Source organism: Phocoena sinus, chromosome 7 (genome assembly GCF_008692025.1).
Source record: "Phocoena sinus isolate mPhoSin1 chromosome 7, mPhoSin1.pri, whole genome shotgun sequence".
Lineage (NCBI taxonomy): Eukaryota > Metazoa > Chordata > Mammalia > Artiodactyla > Phocoenidae > Phocoena > Phocoena sinus.
The window spans coordinates 18,697,982-18,720,046 of record NC_045769.1 but is presented as its reverse complement, the minus strand read 5'-3'; the positions used below and the strand labels follow the sequence as shown (position 1 = coordinate 18,720,046).

General features: G+C 50.1%; 3 protein-coding genes across 11 annotated transcripts; 2 read left to right on the top strand and 1 right to left on the bottom strand.

The window, feature by feature from the left end:
* Nucleotides 1-132: 132 nt before the first annotated feature.
* ANKZF1 (ankyrin repeat and zinc finger peptidyl tRNA hydrolase 1) lies at nt 133-6,707 on the top strand. The gene is given in 14 exon segments (XM_032638579.1): nt 133-682; nt 1,585-1,697; nt 1,920-2,022; nt 2,146-2,343; nt 2,954-3,065; nt 3,159-3,306; nt 3,907-4,135; nt 4,328-4,474; nt 5,150-5,446; nt 5,449-5,580; nt 5,686-5,834; nt 5,966-6,109; nt 6,239-6,324; nt 6,552-6,707. Coding segments are annotated over 14 exon segments (2,130 nt in total). The 5' UTR covers nt 133-534; the 3' UTR covers nt 6,676-6,707.
* On the bottom strand, nt 4,483-17,748 carry GLB1L (galactosidase beta 1 like). 5 transcript variants are annotated; one of them, XR_004350848.1, is made up of 17 exons: nt 17,512-17,703; nt 16,059-16,185; nt 15,716-15,882; nt 15,312-15,462; nt 14,764-14,824; nt 10,691-10,785; nt 10,418-10,592; nt 10,271-10,329; nt 10,046-10,189; nt 9,896-9,936; nt 9,580-9,698; nt 9,190-9,264; nt 8,981-9,070; nt 8,322-8,453; nt 7,415-7,630; nt 5,940-7,252; nt 4,483-5,839 (listed from the first exon to the last, which is right to left on the bottom strand). XR_004350848.1 is itself a non-coding variant. In XM_032638569.1 (17 exons), the coding sequence occupies exons 2-17, from the start codon at nt 16,125-16,127 to the stop codon at nt 6,989-6,991; spliced, it is 1,950 nt and encodes a 649-aa protein (XP_032494460.1). In that variant the 5' UTR covers nt 16,128-16,185; nt 17,512-17,748; the 3' UTR covers nt 6,229-6,988. The 5 variants fall into 5 exon arrangements, 3 of the variants coding, with proteins under 3 accessions (XP_032494460.1, XP_032494461.1, XP_032494462.1); XM_032638569.1 differs by lacking the exon at nt 4,483-5,839 and adding an exon at nt 8,742-8,855 and having other exon boundaries at nt 6,229-7,252; nt 10,046-10,167; nt 17,512-17,748; XM_032638570.1 differs by lacking the exon at nt 4,483-5,839 and adding an exon at nt 8,742-8,855 and having other exon boundaries at nt 6,229-7,252; nt 9,190-9,258; nt 10,046-10,167; nt 17,512-17,648.
* Nucleotides 17,667-21,428, top strand: STK16 (serine/threonine kinase 16). 5 transcript variants are annotated; one of them, XM_032638573.1, is made up of 8 exons: nt 17,667-17,806; nt 18,168-18,357; nt 19,163-19,382; nt 19,633-19,766; nt 19,952-20,072; nt 20,198-20,293; nt 20,700-20,821; nt 20,937-21,428. In XM_032638573.1, exons 2-8 carry the CDS (start codon nt 18,272-18,274, stop codon nt 21,073-21,075), a joined length of 918 nt encoding a protein of 305 aa, XP_032494464.1. In that variant the 5' UTR covers nt 17,667-17,806; nt 18,168-18,271; the 3' UTR covers nt 21,076-21,428. The 5 variants fall into 5 exon arrangements, with proteins under 5 accessions (XP_032494464.1, XP_032494469.1, XP_032494465.1 ...); XM_032638574.1 differs by having other exon boundaries at nt 17,790-17,806; nt 18,074-18,357; XM_032638575.1 differs by lacking the exon at nt 17,667-17,806 and adding an exon at nt 17,825-17,875.
* Nucleotides 21,429-22,065: the final 637 nt, after the last annotated feature.

The following is a 22,065-nucleotide window of genomic DNA, read 5'->3' as shown; positions in this document are numbered from 1 at the left end:
GCGTCTGGGGCGGGACTAAAGGCTAGAGGCGGGTCTTGGAAGTCAGGGGACCAATTGTGCGCTCTACGTGGGGAGGGGTTCAGGTGCGGGCGACGCCTTTTGTCCTCTTTGCTGCGCCGTAGTGACGAGATTGTTGTGCTTTTGCAGAAATCCGTGCTTCGAACCGTAGACGGCCGTGTCACTCGGCTCCCTGGGGCCTTTGGGGCAGCTTCTGAGGGCGGGGACGAGTTCACGCGGTTTAGTCACTGCTGGAGGTCGTCGCACGGGTAATGAGGAGCGGTTGGTTAATGAACCTCAGTGATTTTAATTCTGTTGGACTAGATTTGGTTGCTGAATGCGCCCCCATTTCACTCTTGTGTGGTCCGAGACTGGGTGGTGTGAGAAAGCGGGCTGGGGACACGTATTAACCCCTGTCACCAGGGCGAGGGCCGTGGTGCCTTGCGGAGTGGGGGAGACCAAGTCATGCTGGCGGGAGACGCGGCATAGGATCTTGCTTTGGGGAGTTCTGTTTCTTAACCGCCTTTCTGCTCAGACATGTCGCCGGCTCCAGCTGCAGCCCAGGCTTCTGTGTCGGTCTCCCTGTTTGACCCCAAGGCGGATACTCCGGTCCTTCAGGGCCTGCGCCTGGTGAGCCACGCTCCCGGGGAGGCTCTGGCCCAGGCTCTGCAGGTTTCCTGTCCAGGTATCTGGAAAGGTTTGGGGTGGACCCGTGAGGGACGTGACAGGGCTTTTTAAAGGGAGCTTATTGCTCCTTCAGGGAACACATTTTTTTTATCGGTGTTTCCCAGCTTAGGAGCCCTTGTTGACATCTCCTTCTACTGGATAAAATGTATCAAACCCCAACTGCAGAGTGTTTGGTTTTTACTTTTCCTTTTAAGCTGAGGTTTGTGTATATGTTTCTTAACTGTTATGAATTTAAGGCAACATTTGTACGTGTACAATTAAAATCTATATTTTGGTCAAAAAAAAAAGAATTCTCTCGATCTCTGGATTTCCAGAACAGGCTCCTGAATTGTCTCCAAATAAGTCTCTTGCCATTGTTTATGCCTCATCATGTTACCACCACTGCCTGCAAAAACACTTCAAAATTCCTTGACATAGTCCAAATTTAACTATTCCAATCAAGTCATTCCTTCTTGCTGAATATAAAACAACTTACTCTTGGTTTCATACAGCTTTAGCTTGGCTGTTTCTCTTGTACCTTTTTAAAGAACAAACTGCACACTGTAATTGGAAATATAAGCTAAAAAAGTGGCATTTGGGAAGTGATTTTTGCACAGTTAAAAAGAATTTTAACTTTACCAGAAATCATTTTCTAGGATTTCTCTAAAAAATCCCTTTGGTTAATTTACAATGTTTGATTTATATTCATTTTACGTACATCTTTTCAGAAGCATATTTATTGTATAAGGTGATTGTTGTGCTATTCGCTTCATTATTACTAGATTGTAAATTCCTTGAAGGCAAGGACATGCCATCTCTTTTTGTATCCTCCTCTGCTTTGTATATCAGACTCTGAATGTAATCCTAGATACTGTGGATTTGGGCTCCTTTTCTACCTCTGTTTACCCTCCCCTTATTTAGGTTCAGGGGAGAGAATAAGCCCAGAAAGAAAACCACTCCAGGGCCCTCTGGATATTTCAGAGAAGTTGTTTCGTTCAGCCTGTGACCAGACCTTCCCGAACCACCAGGAACAGGTAAAAGACCAGGTACAGAGCTAAATGGTGGAAGCAAAGGTGTAATGGTAGGTGGGGAGAGGTAGACATTTTGTCTTTAATGAATAAAGTTCCATGTTTTAACTAAGAAAGTTAGTGTTACCTGGTCATACTTTCTGGAGTTTTGTTAGAGGTCTTGGATACCATAAAAGGCCAGGCTGGGCCATGCTTCCACACTGTGCTTCCTTCTTTGCCTCCTGCTAGAGGGAACATTATGAACTTGATTGGCATCGGTTTAACCTAAAGCAGCATCTCAAGGACAAGCCTCTCCGGTCTGCCCTGGACTTTGAAAAGCAGAGCTCTACAGGTGATGACTGTTGGGAGACCTGTGTGGGGATAGGTCATGGGGATGGAGAAAGACCCTAGTTTAGGAGCTTGAGGAAAGGTCAAAGATGGGGCACCAAACTTGCGTATCTCATGTTGTTCTCAGGAGATCTTTCCAGCATCTCAGGATCAGAAGACTCGGACTCAGCCAGTGAGGAGGACTTGCAGATACTGGATGAGGAGAGGGCTGAGTTTGAGAAGCCTGACCGATCCCGAGGCTTCCACCCCCATCGGGTTCTTTTCCAGAATGCCCAGGGCCAGTTTCTTGATGCCTATTGCTGTGTCCTAGGCCCTCGCCAGGCAAGTGCCAGCACAGGTTGTGTGGTCAACTCCAGCCTCCTGTACACTCAGCCTAGACTTTCCCTCAGCACAGTCCGTGTCTCACTTCCTTCCTTCCTTCCTGTTGCGGGTGGGTATCACACTTGACAGCACAGTCTTGGATTGAACTGGCTTGAATCTTAGAAGGGTCAAGTGTAATGGAATTAAGTTTGGAAATAGACCAATCTAGGTTTGAATTATGGTTCTACCACTTGACCTTGACTACCTCCACAAGGCTCAAATTTTCTTTTTTTTCTTTTTTTTTTTTTTTTGCGGTACACGGGCCTCTCACTGTTGTGGCCTCTCCCATTGCGGAGCACAGGCTCCGGACGCGCAGGCTCAGCGGCCGTGGCTCACGGGCTCAGCCGCTCCGCTGCACGTGGGATCCTCCCGGATCGGGGCACAAACCTGTATCCCCCGCATTGGCAGGCGAACTCTCAACCACCAGGGAAGCCCTCAAATTTTCTTATTTGTAAAATGGGGACAAATAAGTTGTATTAAAAGAGATGATGCATGTGAAGCACTTAGCATTGGCACTTATTTCTTGCTGTCAGTAAGTGCCACAGATATGTTCGTGCTGCTCCTCTGTCATCCAGGTGCCCCAGAAGCAGCAGAAGTGCCGCTACAAAACCTGAAAAGCGGAGGTCCCAGGGACTGCATGGTGCTCATGGCTGCTGCTGGGCACTTTGCTGGTGCTGTTTTCCAAGGGTGAGAGGGTGCTGTATGGGGTAAGGATGGAATGGATCCTGGTAGCCTGGGAGTACCAGCTGGTTTCCAGTACCGAGTCTGTGCTGTCTACAGACAAGAAGCACTGACACACAAAACCTTTCACTGCTACACACTGCGGGCCAAGTGGGGCACAGCCCAGGGGCTTTGGGATGCCCGGGGTGCGGCTTCCCGCTCTGCTGGAGCCAACCTGAGGCGCTACAGTGAAGACATGCTATATAAGGTGAGTTAAGTGTCCAGATCTGGTGCTCCTCTAATCCACACTTTTTCCCTCTCAACTGATTAAATGTTACAGTAGGGAGGCTGGCTCCTGTATCCCCCGTCTTGGTTATTTTTGGGTAGATGAAGGTAGAATGGGGTGAATGCCCAGGATTCTTAGTCCTGTCATTCTCCCTCCATTATCTTCTTTCTTTCTTTTTGGCTGCATTGGGTCTTCATTGCTGCGCATGGGCTTTCTCTAGTTGCGGGGACTACTCTTCATTGCGGTACGCGGGCTTCTCATTGCAGTGCCTTCTCGTTTCAGAACATGGGCTCTAGGCATATGGGCTTCAGTAGTTGTGGCACGAGGGCTCTAGAGTGCAGCCTCAGTAGTTGTGGTGCACGGGCTTAGTTGCTCCGCGGCATGTGGGATCTTCCCAGACCAGAGCTCGAACCCGTGTCCCCTGCATTGGCAAGCGGATTCTTAACCACTGTGCCACCAGGGAAGCCCCCTCCATTATCTTCTGCCTCCCACTCCCTACACATGATGTGTGGGTCATGTTTTGGTTGGAGATTTAAAAGTAGCAAGTGAAGAGATGCAGGGCTGAGTTACTTTCTTTTCTAGGATGTTTGTGACCTGCTGGCAGGGCCAGACTAGGCTAAGGTGCTGGAGAAGGCTGGGACGATACTGATGCGTGCACCCCGCTCTGGCCGGTCCTTGTTCTTTGGGGGCCGTGAGGCTCCCCTGCAACGTGGGGATCCCCGACTTTGGGATATCCCCCTCGCTACCCGCAGACCCACCTTCCAAGAGCTACAGCGTGTGCTCCATAAGCTGACCACCTTGCATGTCCACGGTGACCCTTCTGTCCAGATCCCCAGACTCCCTAGACCTTCCCGTACCTCCCAGCCCAAGCCTCGGCTTCTCATTTGTGCACCCAGATGATTTTCTAGCCCTCGTACTGCAGTCCGATGGCATCTTCATTGAGAGAAACCTGGGCTGGCTTCTCCTCAGCTAAATTTGAGAACCATCTTTTGTTTTATGGCAGGAGAAGACCCCCGGGAGACAGTCAGGTTGGATTTACCTCAGACAAACTGGAAGACAATGAGAGGAAGGAAGGCCATTGAGGAAGAAAGAAAGGTCCGCAGTGATGAAAATGAGGCACTCGGGCGGAATGAGGAAGCTCCCAAACAGGGTTTGAGCACCATCTGGCAATTGTCAAATCTCTCTCGGGGTCTGTCCTAGAACTGCAGTGGCAAATCCCCTACTGTCATAACTTATTCACTTCCCTATTTATAGGTAAACCCTTACATACTACACACACACACACACACACAGGTCTGTGGGGTATGTGGTAGCAATTACACGTTTTGTGACTTTTCCAAATCTATCGTCTCTTTTGTTCACTGACGTTATCTCTAGTACTTTGAAAAGTCTTAGCATGAAGTTGATGCTTGAATGTGTGTTGTGTGGATCTTACATAATTTACCTGTCTTCTTGGATGCTCTGGTTTTGGGCTAAGGGCTGCTTGCCTCGCTGCAGACTGTTGGCCTGCATGGCTGTCACTGCTCGTGCTTTCCTCTGTTGTGCACCACCCTAAGGCTGTCATGGGAATGTTCAGGGACTCTTGTCCCTGCATAGCTTCTTCTGGGCCTGTGCTTGTCTGGGCTGCGAGCCTCATCTCTGCATGTGATACTAATGGCTTCAGCTCCTGATGGGCTACTTTATCTTGGGTGACAAAATACAAACACTTTTATTTCAAGTGATCTGGATTTTCTCTGTGTACATTCTTATGCATCTGGGGCAGCCCACAACCTTCTACCCTCTGCTTATTCCTGAGATGGATCTAACATAGCAAATTTTTCTCTAGGTTCAGAGTCAGAGGGAGAGGATGGCTCCCAGGTAGAGTTGGAGCTAGTAGAGGTGACACTGGGGACGCTGGATCTTCGTGAATTTGAGGTATTGCCCAAGCAGAGGAGGAGAAAAAGGAATAAGAGGGAGAGAAACCAAGACCTGGAGGCTGGGGCGCAAATGACTCTTTCCCAGCAACCTCAAGAAGATGAGGCCTTTTCAGAGTCAGCCCCTTTGGGGCCTTCCCCAGATGAGGCCAAGTCCTCTGGTCAGCCAGAGTGCTGGGATGTGCTCTTGGCTGCTTGCCGAGCTGGAGATGGGGGGTGCTGAAGCTCCGGCTAGCTGCCAGCCCCCTAGACCCTGGAGTTCTGTCTCTGCTCAGTGCCCCCTTGGGCTCTGGTGGCTTCACCCTCCTGCACGCAGCCGCCACAGCTGGGAGAGGCTCAGTAGGTAAGGGCCCTCGTGCCGGCCCCTCCTGACGATGATCTTGGCACCAGCTACTTGGCAGTGTTTCCCCTGGTCTGCTTGGGTGATGTTGGGAGGAGCCGGAGGCAGGTGATGTTGAACTCATTTTTTGGGTTTTCGCACCTAGGGACTACCGGACCCGGCCACCGTACACGGTTGCAGCTGACAAATCAACATGTGATGAGTTCCAGAGCTTCATGGAGAAGAATCCAGATGCTTATGATTACAGCAAAGCTCAGGTCAGCTGGAAGAGGAAGCAGCAGAGTGGGAAAGCATCAGAGATTCTGGCTAGATCTTTTCTATTTTCTTACAGTTTTACCAAGGATAGTTTGTATAGGTCTTACCTTATACCTTCTCAGAAATTCTCCAGGTGCCAGGGCCACTGACAGCAGAAATGGAGGCGCGGCAGGCCATTTGGAAAAGGGAGCGGAAGGCAGCCCGGCGGCACCGGCAGGAGCAGTAGTGGGAGCAAGAAGAGCAGCGGAGATTTGCCGCCCTCGGCGACTGAGAGAAGGCGAGGCTGGAGGTTCTTTCTTCCCCAGCAACACTTCCTTAGAGGTCTGATCCAGTGTGCAGTGTCACTTCTTGGGTACCCTCTCCACCACTGGGGCCTTGTCCTTAACACAACTTCTCTTCCCCTCAGGGAGCTCTGGCTGCAGAGCGCCGACTGGCTGCCCATTTGGGAGCCCCTACCCCTCAGGTCCCTGACCCTGCCATCATCAGTGTTCGGTACATAGAAGGGGTGGGCGTGAGTGGGTAGGTTGTGATGAGTTAGAGGCCATTCTGGACAAGTAGAATGCGTGCCCGCTCAGTGTTCAGAAAGGCTGTTGAGGGGATTTGAGACGCTCTGGGAACCTTTGGAATAAAAACGGAAGTGGCAGGAGGAGGGACAGGGAAGGCTTGGATTAGAAAGTTTCTGGGACACCTTTCCAGCCATTTTTCTTCCTCTTGTTCAGACGCCACTGGAGCTGTGGGACATCCCTCCAAGGCCTCATATTCCCTTTCACTACTTTGACTTCTTTCCTCTCCGCACGCTGCCTCCAGGATCATCGCTGTCGGGCTGGAAAGCCCTTTTCCTGATCTCTTACAGCTCCACCTGGGGCCAACTCTAGGCTCTGAGAGGGCACATACACATTGGCCCCCTCTGGTTTCTTCTTCCCCACGAAACCAGAGAGTATTTGGAAGATTGGGGTGAGGGACGTTCAGGAACCAGGGCCATAGAGGTGTGTGGAGCTGGTACTGTCTCTGGAATTTTAATCACAATGAAGTTTGGCAAGGAAACTGCACTTGTACTTACATTCAGACCTGTGGCCTTTGTTTCCTTACGGTCACCATGACTAGCACCAAGGGATCCTGCCCACTCCATGTCCCAGGTCCAAGGGTTACCTTTCTTTCAGTGCCCACTTAACTCCATTGGTTCAGAGGCAATTTCAGCTGAGAGGGAATAGATGTATGTCTTATGCATAGTGCTATTGAGGATAGGCCTATCCAGGAATTGGATTTGGGGCTGAAGAGGCACATTTTCTAGCTCCAGCAACGTGATTTTGTTGAGGGCTCCCCTAGGAAACAGCAGGGGTCTTGGCACATAGAGGGTCTGTTGTGGCCCCCTCTTTGTCCAGTAGCGGCCCAGGTTAAACCCATTGATCCAGACTTGGCCCTGGGGAGGAGGAAGGAGAGGAATATAAAGGATCAGCTCTCAAAGGGGTACAATTATCCCCTTTGGGGTTTCTAATCAGAGGAATAATTTCTGCTCTCCCTCCTTCCAAGATTTTCCTCTTACCACCCTACTCCCCAGCCCCACCCTCACTGTCAGCAATACCTTGGTCCATCCAGGTAGAAAGAGAAATGTGTCCCCGCCTGAGTCTAAAATTGGGAAGGTTGTAGAGTAGAAGGTGGGGCCAGAGGGAGTTTGAGGATGTGAGCTTTTCAGCAACTGGTTGGGAAACCACCACTTTACAAGATTATCAACTTTCAGAGGGAACATCAGCCACTGGGTAAGGACCGTTTGCCCCAGAATTGGTGGCTCCAATAGGCCCTGTGAAGAAGGCAAATGAAAATTCATCATTCTCTAAGTTCTAAGGCCAAACTATCCCTACTCAAGCCCTGGGATGCAACTAGTGGCCATGTCCAGGTCCCCACAAGCTGCTGCTTTGCTGCCTAAGCCCTAAGGACATAGCTTTTTTTTTTTTTTTTTTTTTTTTTTGTGGTACACGGGCCTCTCACTGTTGTGGCCTCTCCCGTTGCGGAGCACAGGCTCCGGACACGCAGGCTCAGCGGCCATGGCTCACGGGCCCAGCCACTCCGCTGCATGTGGGATCTTTCCGGACCGGGGCACGAACCCGCATCCCCTGCATCGGCAGGCAGACTCTCAACCACTGCGCCACCAGGGAAGCCCAGGACATAGCTCTTGTTTATCTTCTATTAGGTCCCTATCTTTCCAAGGGAGTTCGGTCAATAAGAATATTGGGGGGTGGGAATTCCCTGGTGGTCCAGTGGTTAAGACTGCGCTCCCAATGCAGGGGGCTTGGGTTCAATCCCTGGTCAGGGAACTGGATCCTGCATGCCACAACTAAAGATTCTGCATGCTGCAACTAAAAAAGATGCCATGTGCTGCAACAAAGATCCCACATGCAGCAAGTAAGGCAGCCAAATAAATAAATAATTTAAAAAATGAAATTAAAAAAAAAAAGAGTATGGGGGCAAGGGAGTGGGCATAGCTAGCTCACCTTGAAGTCACTGCTGTTAGACCCAAAACTGAGCCTCCCCATGTTCTCCAGCAAGACATCCAGTTTGGCCCCCTTTTTCCCCGTCAAAAATAGGTTGTGTTTCATGTTTCGTTCCAAAACACCCTGAAACACCTGTGGATAAGAGTGTCTGTAAAAGGGAGGAGCTCAGCATCTAGCCTGTGGCCACCACACAGGAAGCCACATTAGGACACTGATTTAGAGGGCAAAGAGAATATAGCTCTTCTGTCACTTATCCATTCATAATGGAACCTTATCCTTAGTCAAACTCTTCCTCATCCCAGCTTATCCCCTCAAATGTGAGCAGGCAGTGGGAAAAGGTAGATATGGGAAATTTAAGACTAAAGTGTGCTGGGGAGGAGAGGAAATGGGCTCAGAGATAGCCTGGTATTAGGTTCTCACCCCATCCACCATCACATAGGCACGATCATGGACTCCATTGTTTGGCACCCAGAATTGTGTTGGCTCAGAAACAGTATGGGTCAGATAGGTCCGGTACAACATATACCCATGGTCCTGGGTGTGTAAGAATAAGTTTATAAGCTGAGAGATAAGAAAGGATACTGTGGGGAAGATGCATAGCTGAGGGAACCCCTGGTATAGCTGTTGCCGTACCCACCGGATGGGGGATTATGCTTTACCTGGTTGACAGCCTCAAAGGTCATTGGCAGGATTGAATGGATGGGCCCTTGGGGACATAGGAAGTCTAGGAAAGCCAGCAAATTCCCATCCTGTTAGAATAAGGGGAAAGTATCAGAATATGAGGGAACTTTCAGAATAGAGGGTAGGACAGGCTGGGCTATTTAGAGAATAAAGGGGTAGAATTAGAGAGTAATGGAGAGAAGCTTACCAGGTGTAGGCTCAAAGGTCCAAGCATCATCTTGGGGCTGGGGGGAGGTAAAGGTCCCAAGGGAACTTCCTGGAACTGAGACCAAATTCTCTCAGGAGCCATAGGAAAACCACACAAAGAACCCCTATTCCAAGACCCTAGTGCAGGGTTCTTAACTGGGGGTCCGGGGAAGGGCTTCAGGGGTCATGAAGGTTCTGTAATTTTACACATATTTGTGTGTGTCTCCCCAGGGAATCCCATTTGGGTGGGTGAGAAATGCTGCCACAGGGTGCTCAGAGGGCTCTCTGGCCCAGAGAACAACCACTGATTTATGGGATCCCTTTACAATTTGGGTACTCCATCCCCCCAAATTAATAAAAGCTTTTGGTGCTTAATGAAGTGGTGGGGCACCTTGCTGATGACATTTCGGATAGCAAAAAGCTTAGGTGTGGGGTCCCCTGCTTCAGATATGGGTGCATCGTAGTCGTAGCTGGTAGTAATTGGAAGAAAGCGTCCCTTCTCATCAGCACCTGGTCAAACCAATTTAATTAGTTCCATATATCTTTCAGGTGATAGGCACTAAGCAAAGAAATGCATGCAGAGAGTTTTGCTATCAGCAGGGGCAGCAGTGGCCACATCCAGCTTCTAGCGTCCTAATCCGTGCAGCCCGCAGATTCTAATTCCTTGCTGCCTCCCTGCTGCCACCCCAGGGACCATCTGGACTCACCATTCCAGTATCCAAAGTTGGTACCTCCATGGAACATGTACCTAAAGTGGGGGAGAGCAGGGGGAAAGGTAAAAGCTGACCCACTGAATCTTAACCTTCATCCCCAGCACCCAGTTACAGAGTCATGCTGGCCCCAGTGTCTCCAGTTACATGTTCACACTGGCTCCCAACTTTAGCATGTTCTCTAGTCCTTTGGTTACAGCTGGTACGGAGCGTGTGGAGTGATTCTGGCCCCAGTAATCCAGCCAGCCTGTGTAGTACTCAGAGTTCACCTACAGCATGAAGTGAAAGGAGCTGTGAGGCAGATGGAAACCGAGCTCAACCCATTTCCCACTCTGACACCTGCTTTGATTGCCCTCCCCTCTGGCTCCTCACCAATGGCCCGCGGGGTTCATACTTCCGAAGCAGGGCAAAGATTTTGGTCATGTTGTCAGCTGCAGAAAGGAGGCAAAGGTGAAAGATGAGCAACATGGAACAGGTGCCCCTTCCCCAGACTTCACTCTGAACCCTTGCTCAGGAGACCTGGGCCAAAATCTATAGTGGTATAGAGTCCCCGGAGGGAGCCACATTTGAGGCCTTCAGGGCCATCTGTGGTGAAGAGCAAGATCTTGTCTCCAAGCAGTGCACGGAAGAGCCCAGCCAGGTGTCTCATGTAGCTCATGTCGCAGGCCCCGTAGCTACCGTATTCATTCTCCACCTGCCAGGAGAAAGGAAAAGTGGAGGTCAGCTATGAGGTGGAGAAATTAAGGACACCATCACCTCCTTCCCCTAGCCCAGTCAACTTTCCACTTGTACCTGAATGCTAATGATGTTGCCTCCATTGTGGTAGAGCCATGGATGTATCTTGGGCAGCAAGACCTTGAACCAGGAGTCCACTGCGGCAAGGAAGTCTAAAGGAAGGGGAAGTGCTCTGTTCATCAGGGCACCACCACCTCTGCAGCCCCCACCCCTAGCCTCAGTGCTAGCAACTTCAGTGCTGCCTGAACTCTGGGCTGCACTTTGCATCCCACTTGTCCACAGCTGTGTCTGGGAAGCGGTGACTTGTCAGGAGAATCTCTGAACCCTAAGCACTTGTATAGTTGCATGGCAATGAAATTTGAGCATAGGAAACAAAGCAGTATTTCTTGTAAATTCATTTTTTAAATGTAAGAAAAATGTTAAAACACATCAAATGGAGCTGTTATTATGCAATCATATATACTTGAGATTGCTATGAAGTAGCATGGGAGTTTACAAAAGTGTAGAATGTCTGACCTGCACCCTGATGTAACTGACAGTCCAGGAGATTTAAGTCATCAAATGAAAGATGATATTAGGTATCATGCCTTAAATTCTCAACTCCTATTGGTGATTTCTGTTGACTCACCCTCAGAAGACTCATGCATGACCTCTGCCTCCTTACCTAAGCAACTCCAACTCAGGCTTCAGGTCTTAAATTTCACTTCCCCAAGGAAACCTCTGATATCCTAGATGAGGGTAGATCCCCCTGTTACACACTCTCACATCACCTCATACTTCCCTTTCGAGTGCTTAACAAATTATAATTAAGCATTTATTTCTGTAATTGTTTCCTGTTGGTCTCCCCCACTAGTGAGCAGGAACCTTGTCTGTCAGGTTCATTTGCTGCATCCCTGACATTGAGGACAATGCTTAGCAGATAGCGGACTCTCAAAGGTGGAGTCAACGAAAGATATTTTAGAGGGTATTTTTATATTCTTAAAACATTTAGGGTTTCCCTGGTGGCGCAGTGGTTGAGAGTCCGCCTGCCGATGCAGGGGACACGGGTTCGTGCCCCAGTCCGGGAGGATCCCACATGCCGCGGAGTGGCTGGGCCTGTGAACCATGGCCGCTGAGCCTGTGCTCCGCAACGGGAGAGGCTACAGCAGTGAGAGGCCCGCGTACCACAAAAAAAAAAAAACAAAAAAACATTTAATTCCTTTACATTTTGTGTTCTGTATAAAGGAGGCCCAGGTTGTTTTGCCTCCTTTAATCCAAGCATACATTAACTCTCATTCAACAGGTATTTATGGGTGCTCACTATGCACTAAGCAGTGTTCTAGGTGTTAGGGATACAGAAGGGAACAAAATGGACAAAGATCTCTGTCCTTGTGGAATTTCCTTTCCAGTGAGGGAGGCAGTGAATTAAATAATCAGGTAAAATATGTAGTGTGTTAATGCCAAGGAGAAAAAATTAAGCAGGGAAGGAGGATATAAAATGGTGGGGTGAAGGGAGTTTAAATTTTAGAGGGTGGCCCAGGGAAGGCATCAGCGAGGTCGTTCTGCAGGGAGATAGAGGCAGTACCATGTGCAAAGGCCTCAAGACAGGAACAGCAGAGAAGCCAGCATGAACAATGGGGAGAAGAGTGGATGTCAGGGAGGTGACTGGGCCAATGAGGTAGGACCTAATAGACCATTTTAAGGAATCCATGGTTCGTATTCTGAATGAGTTGAGAACCTGTTGGAGAGGTTTAGACAGAGAAATGACATGATCTAAAATATATATTTAAACTTATATTTTAAGAGGATCACACTGACTGCTGAATTAAGAATAGACTACATGGGGGAGGGGCAAAGAAGGGAAACCAGTTAGGAAGGTATTAAAGTAATCCAGCTGAGAGAGGTGGTTTGGACCAGGGTGGTGGCAATGGGGGCGATGAAAAGTAACTGAATACAATATATTTTGAGGGTGAAGCTGACAGGATTTTCTGACGGACTGAATGAGGGGCCTGAGAGAAAGACAGGTGTGAAAAATTCCACCACAGTGTTTAGCCCGATGAATTGGAAAATGGACTTGCCATTAACTGAGACAGGGAGAGTGTATGAATAGCTGGTTTGGAAGGAACTTAGTTGTATCAGTATGCCTTTTAGACCTCCAAATGCAGAAGTCAAGTAGGCAGTTGGATATATGGTTTTGGAAGCCAAGGGAAGGTCCTGACTGGAGATATATATTTCAGAATCATTAGCTATCAGATGGAATTTAAAGCCACGCAAATGAATGAGATCATAAAGGGAGTAAATACATATGGAAAAGAGAAGTGTCCAAGGACTGAGCCCTGACACACCCCAGCATTTAGTGGAAAGGGAAATGGAGAAGGATCAGTAAGAGACTGAGAAGGAGTGGTCAGAAAGATTGTAGGGGGAGGGGCAGGGACCACATAAGTGTGGTATCATGGAAACGGTGAGAAGAGTATTTCACAGGACAAAATGATCAACTGGGCTGAATGCTGCTGACTGGTCAAGGGGGATAAGATCTGAGACATCACCATGGATTCAGCAATGAAGAGGTCACTGGTCTTGAGAAAAACAGACTGCATGTTGTTTTTCCATCAATACTTTATCATTTTAAATGTATTTCATAGTCAATTGAGTTTCGGAAATGCTATAAGTGGCATAAAGCTCTCCAGCACCCTAAGAAGTGAAACAGCACCTGGAGAGTCCCCAGCAGATATAAGGAATTTTGACCTTTTTAAAACAGTAAACTTTTTAAAAGGTGTAAAGCAGATAGAATTATTCCCTGCTCTAATGACTTCCTACTTGCACCTGAAATGAAATCCAAATGCCTTGAAATATTGGGCATCTCATCTTTTCTTTTTCATGCTCTTTCCCTAGGTGATGTCTCAGTACGCATGGATTTAAATGCCATCCTTACACCGATGACTCCCAAATTTATACCTCTAGCTCAGACCTACTCCTAAGCTCCACATTCACACATCCTATTGCTTACTTAATATCCTCCCTTGAGTGATAAAAATTTAACATGACCAGAACAGAACCATTGTTTCTTCCCCAAAAGTTGTTCTTTTGCCACCCCTTGTCTTCTCTATCTTCCCTAAGTCAATAAATGGCACCACCATCTTGACTGGCCAGAAACTTGATTCCTTTCTTTCCTCATCCTACCCACACTGCCCCCACCCCTCCCCCTCTCATCAAATCTGTCAACAGAGTCCTGGTGACTTTTATCTCCAACCTATAGCTCAGTCCTGCTCTCTTCTTTCTATTTCCACCACTATCACATTCCAGGAGCCATCATCTCTCTCCTCAGCTACAATCATAGTCTCCCAGTTAAGTTTCTCCACCTCTACCCTTGCTCCCCTCAATCCATTTTCCACATCCAGGCTAACGTAATCTAAAAACAAATCAGATAATTCTGGTTAAACTCTTTCAATGACTTTCTACTGTGCTTATAATAAAATGCAAACCCCTTACAGTGGTCTGTAAGATCCTGCATTAACAGTCCCTATCTATCTACAATTTCTTGTCATACTACTCTCCCTCACCCACTGTGCTCCAGCCATGCTGGCCTCAACCATGCCATGATCTTTCCTATCTCTGGGCCTGAAAAGATACCATATCCAGGAACTCCCTGGCGGTCCAGTGGTTAGGACTTCGCACTTTCACTGCCGAGGGCCATTCAATCCCTGGTCTGGGAGATCCTACAAGCCCTGAGGCGCGGCCAAAAATAAATGAATTAATTAATTTTAAAACAATACATCATTCCCTCTACCTGGTTGTTCTCACCTCACTCTTCATATGACCGGTGTTTTCCCTTCCCTAGAGTAACTGAAATGTCATCTCAGGAAAGCCTTTTCTGGCCTTCCTACCTATAAGAGGCCCTGTTATTCACTATCTCAACTCCTTGTCTATTTTCTTGTGTAGTATTTTTAAATAATCTTATAAGTTTGGGGTTTTTTAAAATTAACGTTTCTTCCAGACTGGGTCTGTCTGGTCCCCCATTTCCTAGCATTCTGCTGGGCATGATGAAAACACTAAATATTTGAATGAATGATCTCTGTTTGGGGCACTCAAATGACCCATTTTGTTGTTGTCCTTTGCTTTTTTCTGTGTCAAGTCTTTTTTTCTCAACTCACCTGGATCTGAAGTTCTCAGATGAATTTTAGGTTTTCGAAGCAACCAGGCTGGGAGACCCCCCTGAGACAAACATAAAGACAACAGAGAAGTGAGTGGGGGACTTCCCTGGTGGCGCAGTGGTTAAGAATCCGCCTGCCAATGCAGGTGACATGGGTTTGAGCCCTGGTCCGTGAAGATCCCACATGCTGCAGAGCAACTAAGCCCGTGCACCACAACTACTGAGCCCGCATGCCACAACCACTGAAGCCTGCGTGCCTAGAGCCCGTGCTCCACAACAAGAGAAGCCATTGCAGTGAGAAGCCCACACACCACAAAGAAAAGTAGCCCCGCTCACTGCAACTAGAGAAAGCCCGAGCAGCAACGAAGCCCCAAGGCAGCCAAAAAAAAAAAGTGACTGGGTTTTGTTGTCTGGGAGTGGAGTAGGGGAGGTAAGAAGGGAGGAAGTTGAGTATAGTGATGGAAGTGACCCTAGAGTGGGGGCAGATGCGAGTAGTCTGGGAACTGCACTTGGGAGGCTTTGCTTCTATTCATTCTCCCACTAACTCACCATCTCCCACTCTGCACAGATGTAAGGTCCTGGTCTCAGTATGACCAACAGGTTTGCTAAAGTTGCCTCTTTCAGAAATGCAAAGAGGTCACGGCTGGCATTAAAGTTATAGACCCCAGGCTCTGGCTCGTGGTAATTCCAGGGCACATAACTGAGAAAGGAAGAGGTTAACAAGGGTCCAAGGCAGGGAGATGCCGCGGAGCCCTATGGGCTCAGGCCTTGCAGGGAATCTCCAGGAAGCTGTTGGAAGGAGGTCCTGGCCCACCCTTTCCCACCCTTGGCTGGGAGGCCCTGGAGCTAGAACCTCTCATACACAGCCAATCTTCCTGTCCTGATCCCCTTCTTAAGGGGGTGGTAGGAAGAGTAAATCCCACCCTTCCATGGCTCTCGGGAGCACTTCTTACAACTGTATGGCGTTGAGGCCACTCATTCGCATCTTGAAAAGCCGGTCTGCCCAAAGCACCCGTGGTACCCGAAAGTAGTGCAGGCTGCCAGACACGTAGCGGAACGGGGCCCCGTCCAGGAGGAATCTGTCATGATCCCGATCCACTACAAACGACCGAGTGTGTGCCTGCAAGGGGAGAGACGGTGCTCAGCAGTGGTCTGGAGTCGGGGGTCAGCTTCTGCCAAGAGCAGAGATGGAACTAGCCCTTCCCAGTATTCTGTTGTTTTCACTTTCGTTCTCTCCTCCGCCATATCTGATCCCGTCTCCCCGCACCCAGCCGGGTGGTTTGATACTCATCCTACCTGGGGCAGCAGCCGCGTCAGGAGTAGCAGCAGCAGGGAGGGAAGGCAGAGCAGCTTCTGGGGAGCCATAGCGCTTTCGGGGCTCTTCTAGTCAGAGACGGTGGTCCAACCGTCACGTGGCGGATTCCTGGGAGGGAACCTCAGCGAGCAAGTGGGCGGAGACCACCTCAAGTTGCCAGGCGAATTAGTCTGGACTTTGTCTACAGCCTGCAGCTACCCACTACTCTACTAGTTTGTAAAATCCTCTACATTTTGATACTCAAAGTGCAGTTCATGAGCCAGCTTCACCAGCATCACCTGTTAGAAATGCAGAGTCTCAGATCTTACCTCAAACCTATAGAATCAGATTTTGTATTTTGACAAGCTTTCCAGGTGCTCCTAAGCAAACTCAAGATTGAGAAGCAGGGATTTCCCTGGTGGTCCAGTGGGTAAGACTCTGTGCTCCCAGTGCACTAGATCCCACATGCCACAACTAAGAGCCCACATGCCGCAACTAAGACCAGCGCAGCCAAATAAATAAAGATTGAGAAGCAGTGCTCTACTACACTGAGCCCCCTGAGGGTGGGGAGAATCTTATCCAACCTGAATCCTCTATCACAGGGCCTGGCACATAGCAGGTTAAATCTAGATGAATGTCAGAAACAGGTTCAGAACCAAGGGAAACCAGAGGAAAGGGGTGGGGGGGACCAGATTACAAGAGGAATCTTTTTCCTGGAGAGTCCTTTGCTGCTTCAACAAAAGAGACCATCTAGGCCATCCTATTTTCTTTGGATGTGCACCTCTTTCCAATTTATCCCTGCCTGCTTAGGCAAGAGAGGTGGAGGACAACTGCTTGGTTCCAAGGCTTGGGAATTTGTGAATTTCCATTACACCTGCCTTCACAGTCCCAAGCCTGGGATGTAAGGACCAGGATAATATTATTATTAATAATTTCTGATTATTGACGCTGCAGAGAGCTATGTGTCAAATACTGTGCTAAGCACTTTACCTCTCATTTAATCTCCAGACAACTCTATGATGATTATCATTTCCATTTTACTGATGAGGAGACTGAAGGATACAAATATTAAGTAGCCTGTTCAATGTCACACAACTAGTTTAGTAGAGCTGGGATTTAAACAAGGCAGTCTGGCCTCACAGTTCATGCACTTAACCTTAGGTACTATTATACCCATTTTACAGTGAGGGAAAGTGAGCCTTCCAGAGGTTAAGTAACTTGTTTAGGTCACACAGCTAATAGGCTATTAAGACAGGATTCAGACCCTAGTCTGGTTCAAGAGCCTGAGCTCTTAACCACTGAGACTACGGTAATGGGATACAGGCCAGAGCCCTCGAGGTTGTACTGATCAGAGCTCCAGGGGGTCCAGGCCGCCAGCACCCGCCCCTCTCAGCATCCACCTCAGGCTGGACCGTAGCTGGCTGCCCAGTGCGCGGGAGGTATGACGCCCCCTACCTCTGGCTTTGGGAGATGGAGGTCCTGGGGGGCCTCAGGCCGAGGCCGGCTTTGCTCCCCTTTGGCGTAGGTGCCTGCGTCTTGACCCGTACTGAAGGACAGGTGTGGAACCCTCACTCGGGTCCTGGGACCCGTCCTCCCCCAGGCCTAGCCAGCACGGGGCCTCTCAGCTCCACGCCCCCACATCGTCTGGGTGCCCAGAGGTTGCTAGCATACTACGGGCCGTTACACAGGCGCGGGCTGATGACGTAATCGCTGTTTCCGGTGTCTGGCGCTTCCCTCCAGCCGAAGCCAGGTGAGTTGGGAGTCCAGGCTGGCCCACCCTGGGCTCTGCGCACCGAGACTGGGGTGGGCTCTGCAAGTGGTGGGTCCGGGCCTCGCACCTCCCCGCCGGAACCCCCCCATGACCTGCCTTTGCAGCCCAACGGGCGTGGGAGTGGGAGTCGCCTAAAGGTGGGCGGGGGTTGGAGGAAGTGGCCTGGGAGTCGCCGCGGGGCCTGAGGCTTTTAGGCACCTGACCCCAGCCTTGGAGCCGGCGTTGCCAGGGCCCATTTTTTTCTAGGTTCCGAGATATGGCCCTGAGCTCTCCACGTTGCCACTTTAGGGGTCTTCTGGATTGTGCCCGGCCAGCGACCCTGCCGTTCTTTTCCTTCCAGCATGATCCGCTGGACCCCCAGCGACTTGCCTGAAAGAGACCTCTCAACCTGGACGAACCCTTTGGCAGCCCCAGACCGTCCTTGAGGAGGATGACTGAGACACTATGGGCCACGCGCTTTGTGTCTGCTCTCGGGGAACTGTCATCATTGACAATAAGCGCTACCTCTTCATCCAGAAACTGGGGGAGGGGTGAGTGTTTGGAAATCATTTAACTAGTCCCTAGGGTTATGGTGTTTGAAGGACAGCAGTCTGCACATGATAGGGGCACAAAAGTTTTCTGCCTAGTCTCTGATTCACTTGACAGAGCCCAGCTACTGTGGTGGTCAAGAAAGTGGATTGTGGAGCCAGGCTTCCTAGATTCACCATGTATGGCCTTGATAAGCCATAGTTTCATCTGCCTTTTGGAGCTAATTATGCTTCACTTGTAGGGCTGTGAGGACTAAACCAGATACTGCGTATCAAATGTCTCCCCTACGGCCTGGTTCATAGCACTTGATAAATGTTGACTGTTATTTATTTAATATTTATGGAGCATCTGTCATGTGCAGAGCCCTGCATTAAGATCATAGCACCTAGGGGCTTCCCTGGTGGCGCAGTGGTTGAGAGTCCGCCTGCCGATGCAGGGGACATGGGTTTGTGCCCCAGTCCGGGAAGATCCCACATGCCACGGAGCGGCTAGGCCCGTGAGCCACGGCCGCTAAGCCTGTGCATCCGGAGCCTGTGCTCCTCAATGGGAGAGGCCACAACAGTGAGAGGCCTGCGTACCACAAAAAAAAAAAAAAAAAAATCATAGCACCTAAAAGGTGACTCTGTCCCTGGTCTTGAGCTCAAAGTGTAATAATCTTCAGACTTCTTTTTAGAGTCACACCTTGGGAGGGTTGTTACTAAATGGGAAAGACACCACCCTGCCCCACCCTTCTCCCCAGGGAATTCCTCTGGGTCCAAGCAATGTGGGAAATGACCATGGTCCTTCACTGAGCCCTTTGGTCCACAGTGGGTTCAGCTATGTGGACCTAGTGGAGGGGTTGCATGATGGACAGTTCTACGCCCTGAAGCGAATCCTGTGTCATGAGCAGCAGGACCGGGAGGAGGCACAACGAGAAGCAGACATGCATCGCCTCTTCCATCACCCCAACATCCTTCGCCTTGTGGCTTATTGTCTGAGGGAGCGAGGCACTAAACATGAGGCCTGGCTGCTGCTACCCTTCTTCAAGGTCAGAAAGTCTCCTGGCTATGGAGGGGGTTGCAACAGAGCCACCTGCCAAGGGCTGTGTGAGCAGTCAAGAACGTTGGGAAGCAGAGACCGTGTTCTGGTTTGACTACTTCAGATTTGGGGTTTAAGGAACCCAGATGGGGCTGTGGGGTGTGTGGTGAGATGGTTGATAGGCTTTGTCATGGGGAAGGACTCAGGCTCAAGGAGCAGAGGCTAAAAAAACATCAACTGTGGGGAAACTTGTTTTGCAGAGAGGTACGCTATGGGACGAGATAGAACAGCTGAAGGACAAAGGCAACTTCTTGACTGAAGAGCAAATCCTTCAGCTGCTGCTGAGTATCTGCAGAGGCCTGGAGGCTATTCATGCCAAGGGTTATGCCCACAGGTCAGTGGGAGGCTCCTGTGTACCTGCTGGGCAGAAGGGAAGAGCCTCATCAAGAGAAATGAGAGGTCTCTGCTGTCCTCCCAAAGAACAGCCCCCATGATTCTTTTGCGCCCCCCCTCCCCCCCGCCCAGGATTCCAGCCTTCCTGTCCAAGGACGCTCATGGTTCGTTTCCACTTTCCTGCAGGGACCTGAAACCCACCAATATCTTGCTTGGAGATGAGGGGCAGCCAGTTTTAATGGACTTGGGTTCCATGAGTCAAGCATGCATCCACGTGGAGGGCTCCCGCCAGGCTCTGACCCTCCAGGTAAGAGTCTCTAGGTTCCTTTGCCTACCTGTTCCCCATCCTCAACCCCTTCTGGTGCGTGCCCCAATTTGGTCACATGACCATGACCTGTGCCCCACTTTTGAGCTCTGGGGCCACTGTTCCAGGACTGGGCAGCCCAGCGGTGCACCATCTCCTACCGGGCCCCGGAGCTCTTTTCCGTGCAGAGCCACTGTGTCATCGATGAGCGGACTGATGTCTGGGTGAGGAGGATGTGGGTGGGAATCTGGGTGGGGAGGAGTGCTGCTCTGTACCTACTGTGGAGTAGAACAGGTCTTTGGTTTCTAGCGCATGGGGCCCCAGAAACCACGTATGCCCTCATCCGCCCTCGACTCTCTTCCTGGGAACTGTCACTGACGCTGTACTCAGTTGCTCAGGAAGTGGTATAATCCCGCCCTTTGAACAGGGTGAGTACAGCCACCTGCCAGGGCTGAAGGCAGTGGCCAAGCACAGGGTGCAGAGGCCTCCAGCTAATTCGCAGTTTCTCTGGGCCCCAGTGGTGTCATGTGACTGAAGTCCGCATATTGTAGTTTCCTTTCACTACAGAATTAAGGGGAGCAATATCACCTACACTGGTCCCCTTCCAAGGAATAACCAAGTTATGCTTAGTCCCTAGGCTGTGTGCTATATGCCATGATGTTTGGGGAAGGCCCTTATGACATGGTGTTCCAGAAGGGTGACAGTGTGGCCCTTGCTGTGCAGAACCAACTAAGCATCCCGCAGAGCCCCAGGTGAGCAGTGAAGGGGGCAGCAAAAGCAGTTCAGACTCCTCCCAGCCGTTTGCGGGGCTGGAGCTGTAGCACAGGGGATGGCTGCCCTCATCACCCTGCCTTCCTCCTTCTACAGGCATTCTTCAGCCTTGCGGCAGCTGCTAACCTTAATGATGACCGTGGACCCGCAGCAGCGCCCTCATATTCCTTTCCTCCTGAGTCAGTTGGAGGCATTGCAGCCCCCAGCTCAGAGCCAGCACACTACCCAAATCTGAACAAACCAGTGGCCATGTTGAGAAGGTGGCCCCTGTGCCTTGGGAAGAAGCTCCCACCCCTTAGTGGAATCTCCATCCCTTCTAACCAGGACAGCTGTCTTGTAGTTGGGGGCAGCTGTGGGGTGGGGACAGTCAGCTCAGTCTTCTGTCTCTGATTCTGCTCCCTTACGCCCAAGAGCAACAACTGGACTGGGGGCCTGACTGGGTAGTGGTGGGGAATGGGGAAAGGGGAACTGATAGAATCTGGTAAAGGTTCTGAGCAGGACTGCTGAGCTTACATCATGATCTGCCTCCAAATCTGGGAGCAGGAAAATGTATGAATAGAAGAATAAAGTGAAAGTAGCTTGGTGTGATCTTAGTTTCATTGTGCCTGGAGTGAGAGAAGAGGTGCAGGGGGCCAAAAGTCTGGTTGCCATTTCCAAGGGAGAGCCTGGAGAGAAGAGGAACTGGCGTAGTGTCAAGAATGGCGTGAGTTCATCATTCCACGTACGTAGGCAGGTGTGCCTACCTTAGATCTGGCTGGTTGGTGGTGGGCAATACTTCTCCTAGCTTGTCTTATTCAGAAACTTCAAGATGCTCTGGTTTGAACTGGCTTCTATGCCTAGAACTGTGACCAGGGCCGCCTTAAGCACCCTCACCCTCAATTCATACTTTCATTTCTTCATTCCCAGGGCTGGGTAGCTTAGTCAGAGCAGCCCGGCTAGTTTTCCAGGCAACGGCTTCTGGGTGGCGACACCTGAGGAGTCTTTGGGACGGCTACATAGCTGGTCTCTAGCCTCTGCCTGGGAGCAAGGGGAGTGGAAGTGGCAGCCATTTTGGCCCAGAATCTCTCCCAGATGGTTCTAGTTCACACATGGTTAATGATTAATGAGGCCAGTGTGGTGTGGCAGTATCCAGCTGCCACTTCCTGCTTACTCTGCTGAGTAAACAGGGGCCCTGCCCTTGCTGGGCTTGAAAGCTGTTCCCCTGGGAAGGGCACTGTGTTCCTGA

Coding starts and splice junctions, on each gene's coding strand:
- GLB1L (XM_032638569.1), bottom strand. CDS start 16,127: ATGGCTCCCCAGAAGCTGCTCTGCCTTCCCTCCCTGCTGCTGCTACTC. Junction 15,883..16,058: donor TGACGCGGCTGCTGCCCCAG/GTAGGATGAGTA, acceptor CTCCCCTTGCAG/GCACACACTCGGTCGTTTGT. Junction 10,593..10,690: donor GCAACATCATTAGCATTCAG/GTACAAGTGGAA, acceptor TTCTCCTGGCAG/GTGGAGAATGAATACGGTAG.
- STK16 (XM_032638573.1), top strand. CDS start 18,272: ATGGGCCACGCGCTTTGTGTCTGCTCTCGGGGAACTGTCATCATTGAC. Junction 19,383..19,632: donor TGCTGCTACCCTTCTTCAAG/GTCAGAAAGTCT, acceptor CTTGTTTTGCAG/AGAGGTACGCTATGGGACGA. Junction 19,767..19,951: donor GCCAAGGGTTATGCCCACAG/GTCAGTGGGAGG, acceptor ACTTTCCTGCAG/GGACCTGAAACCCACCAATA.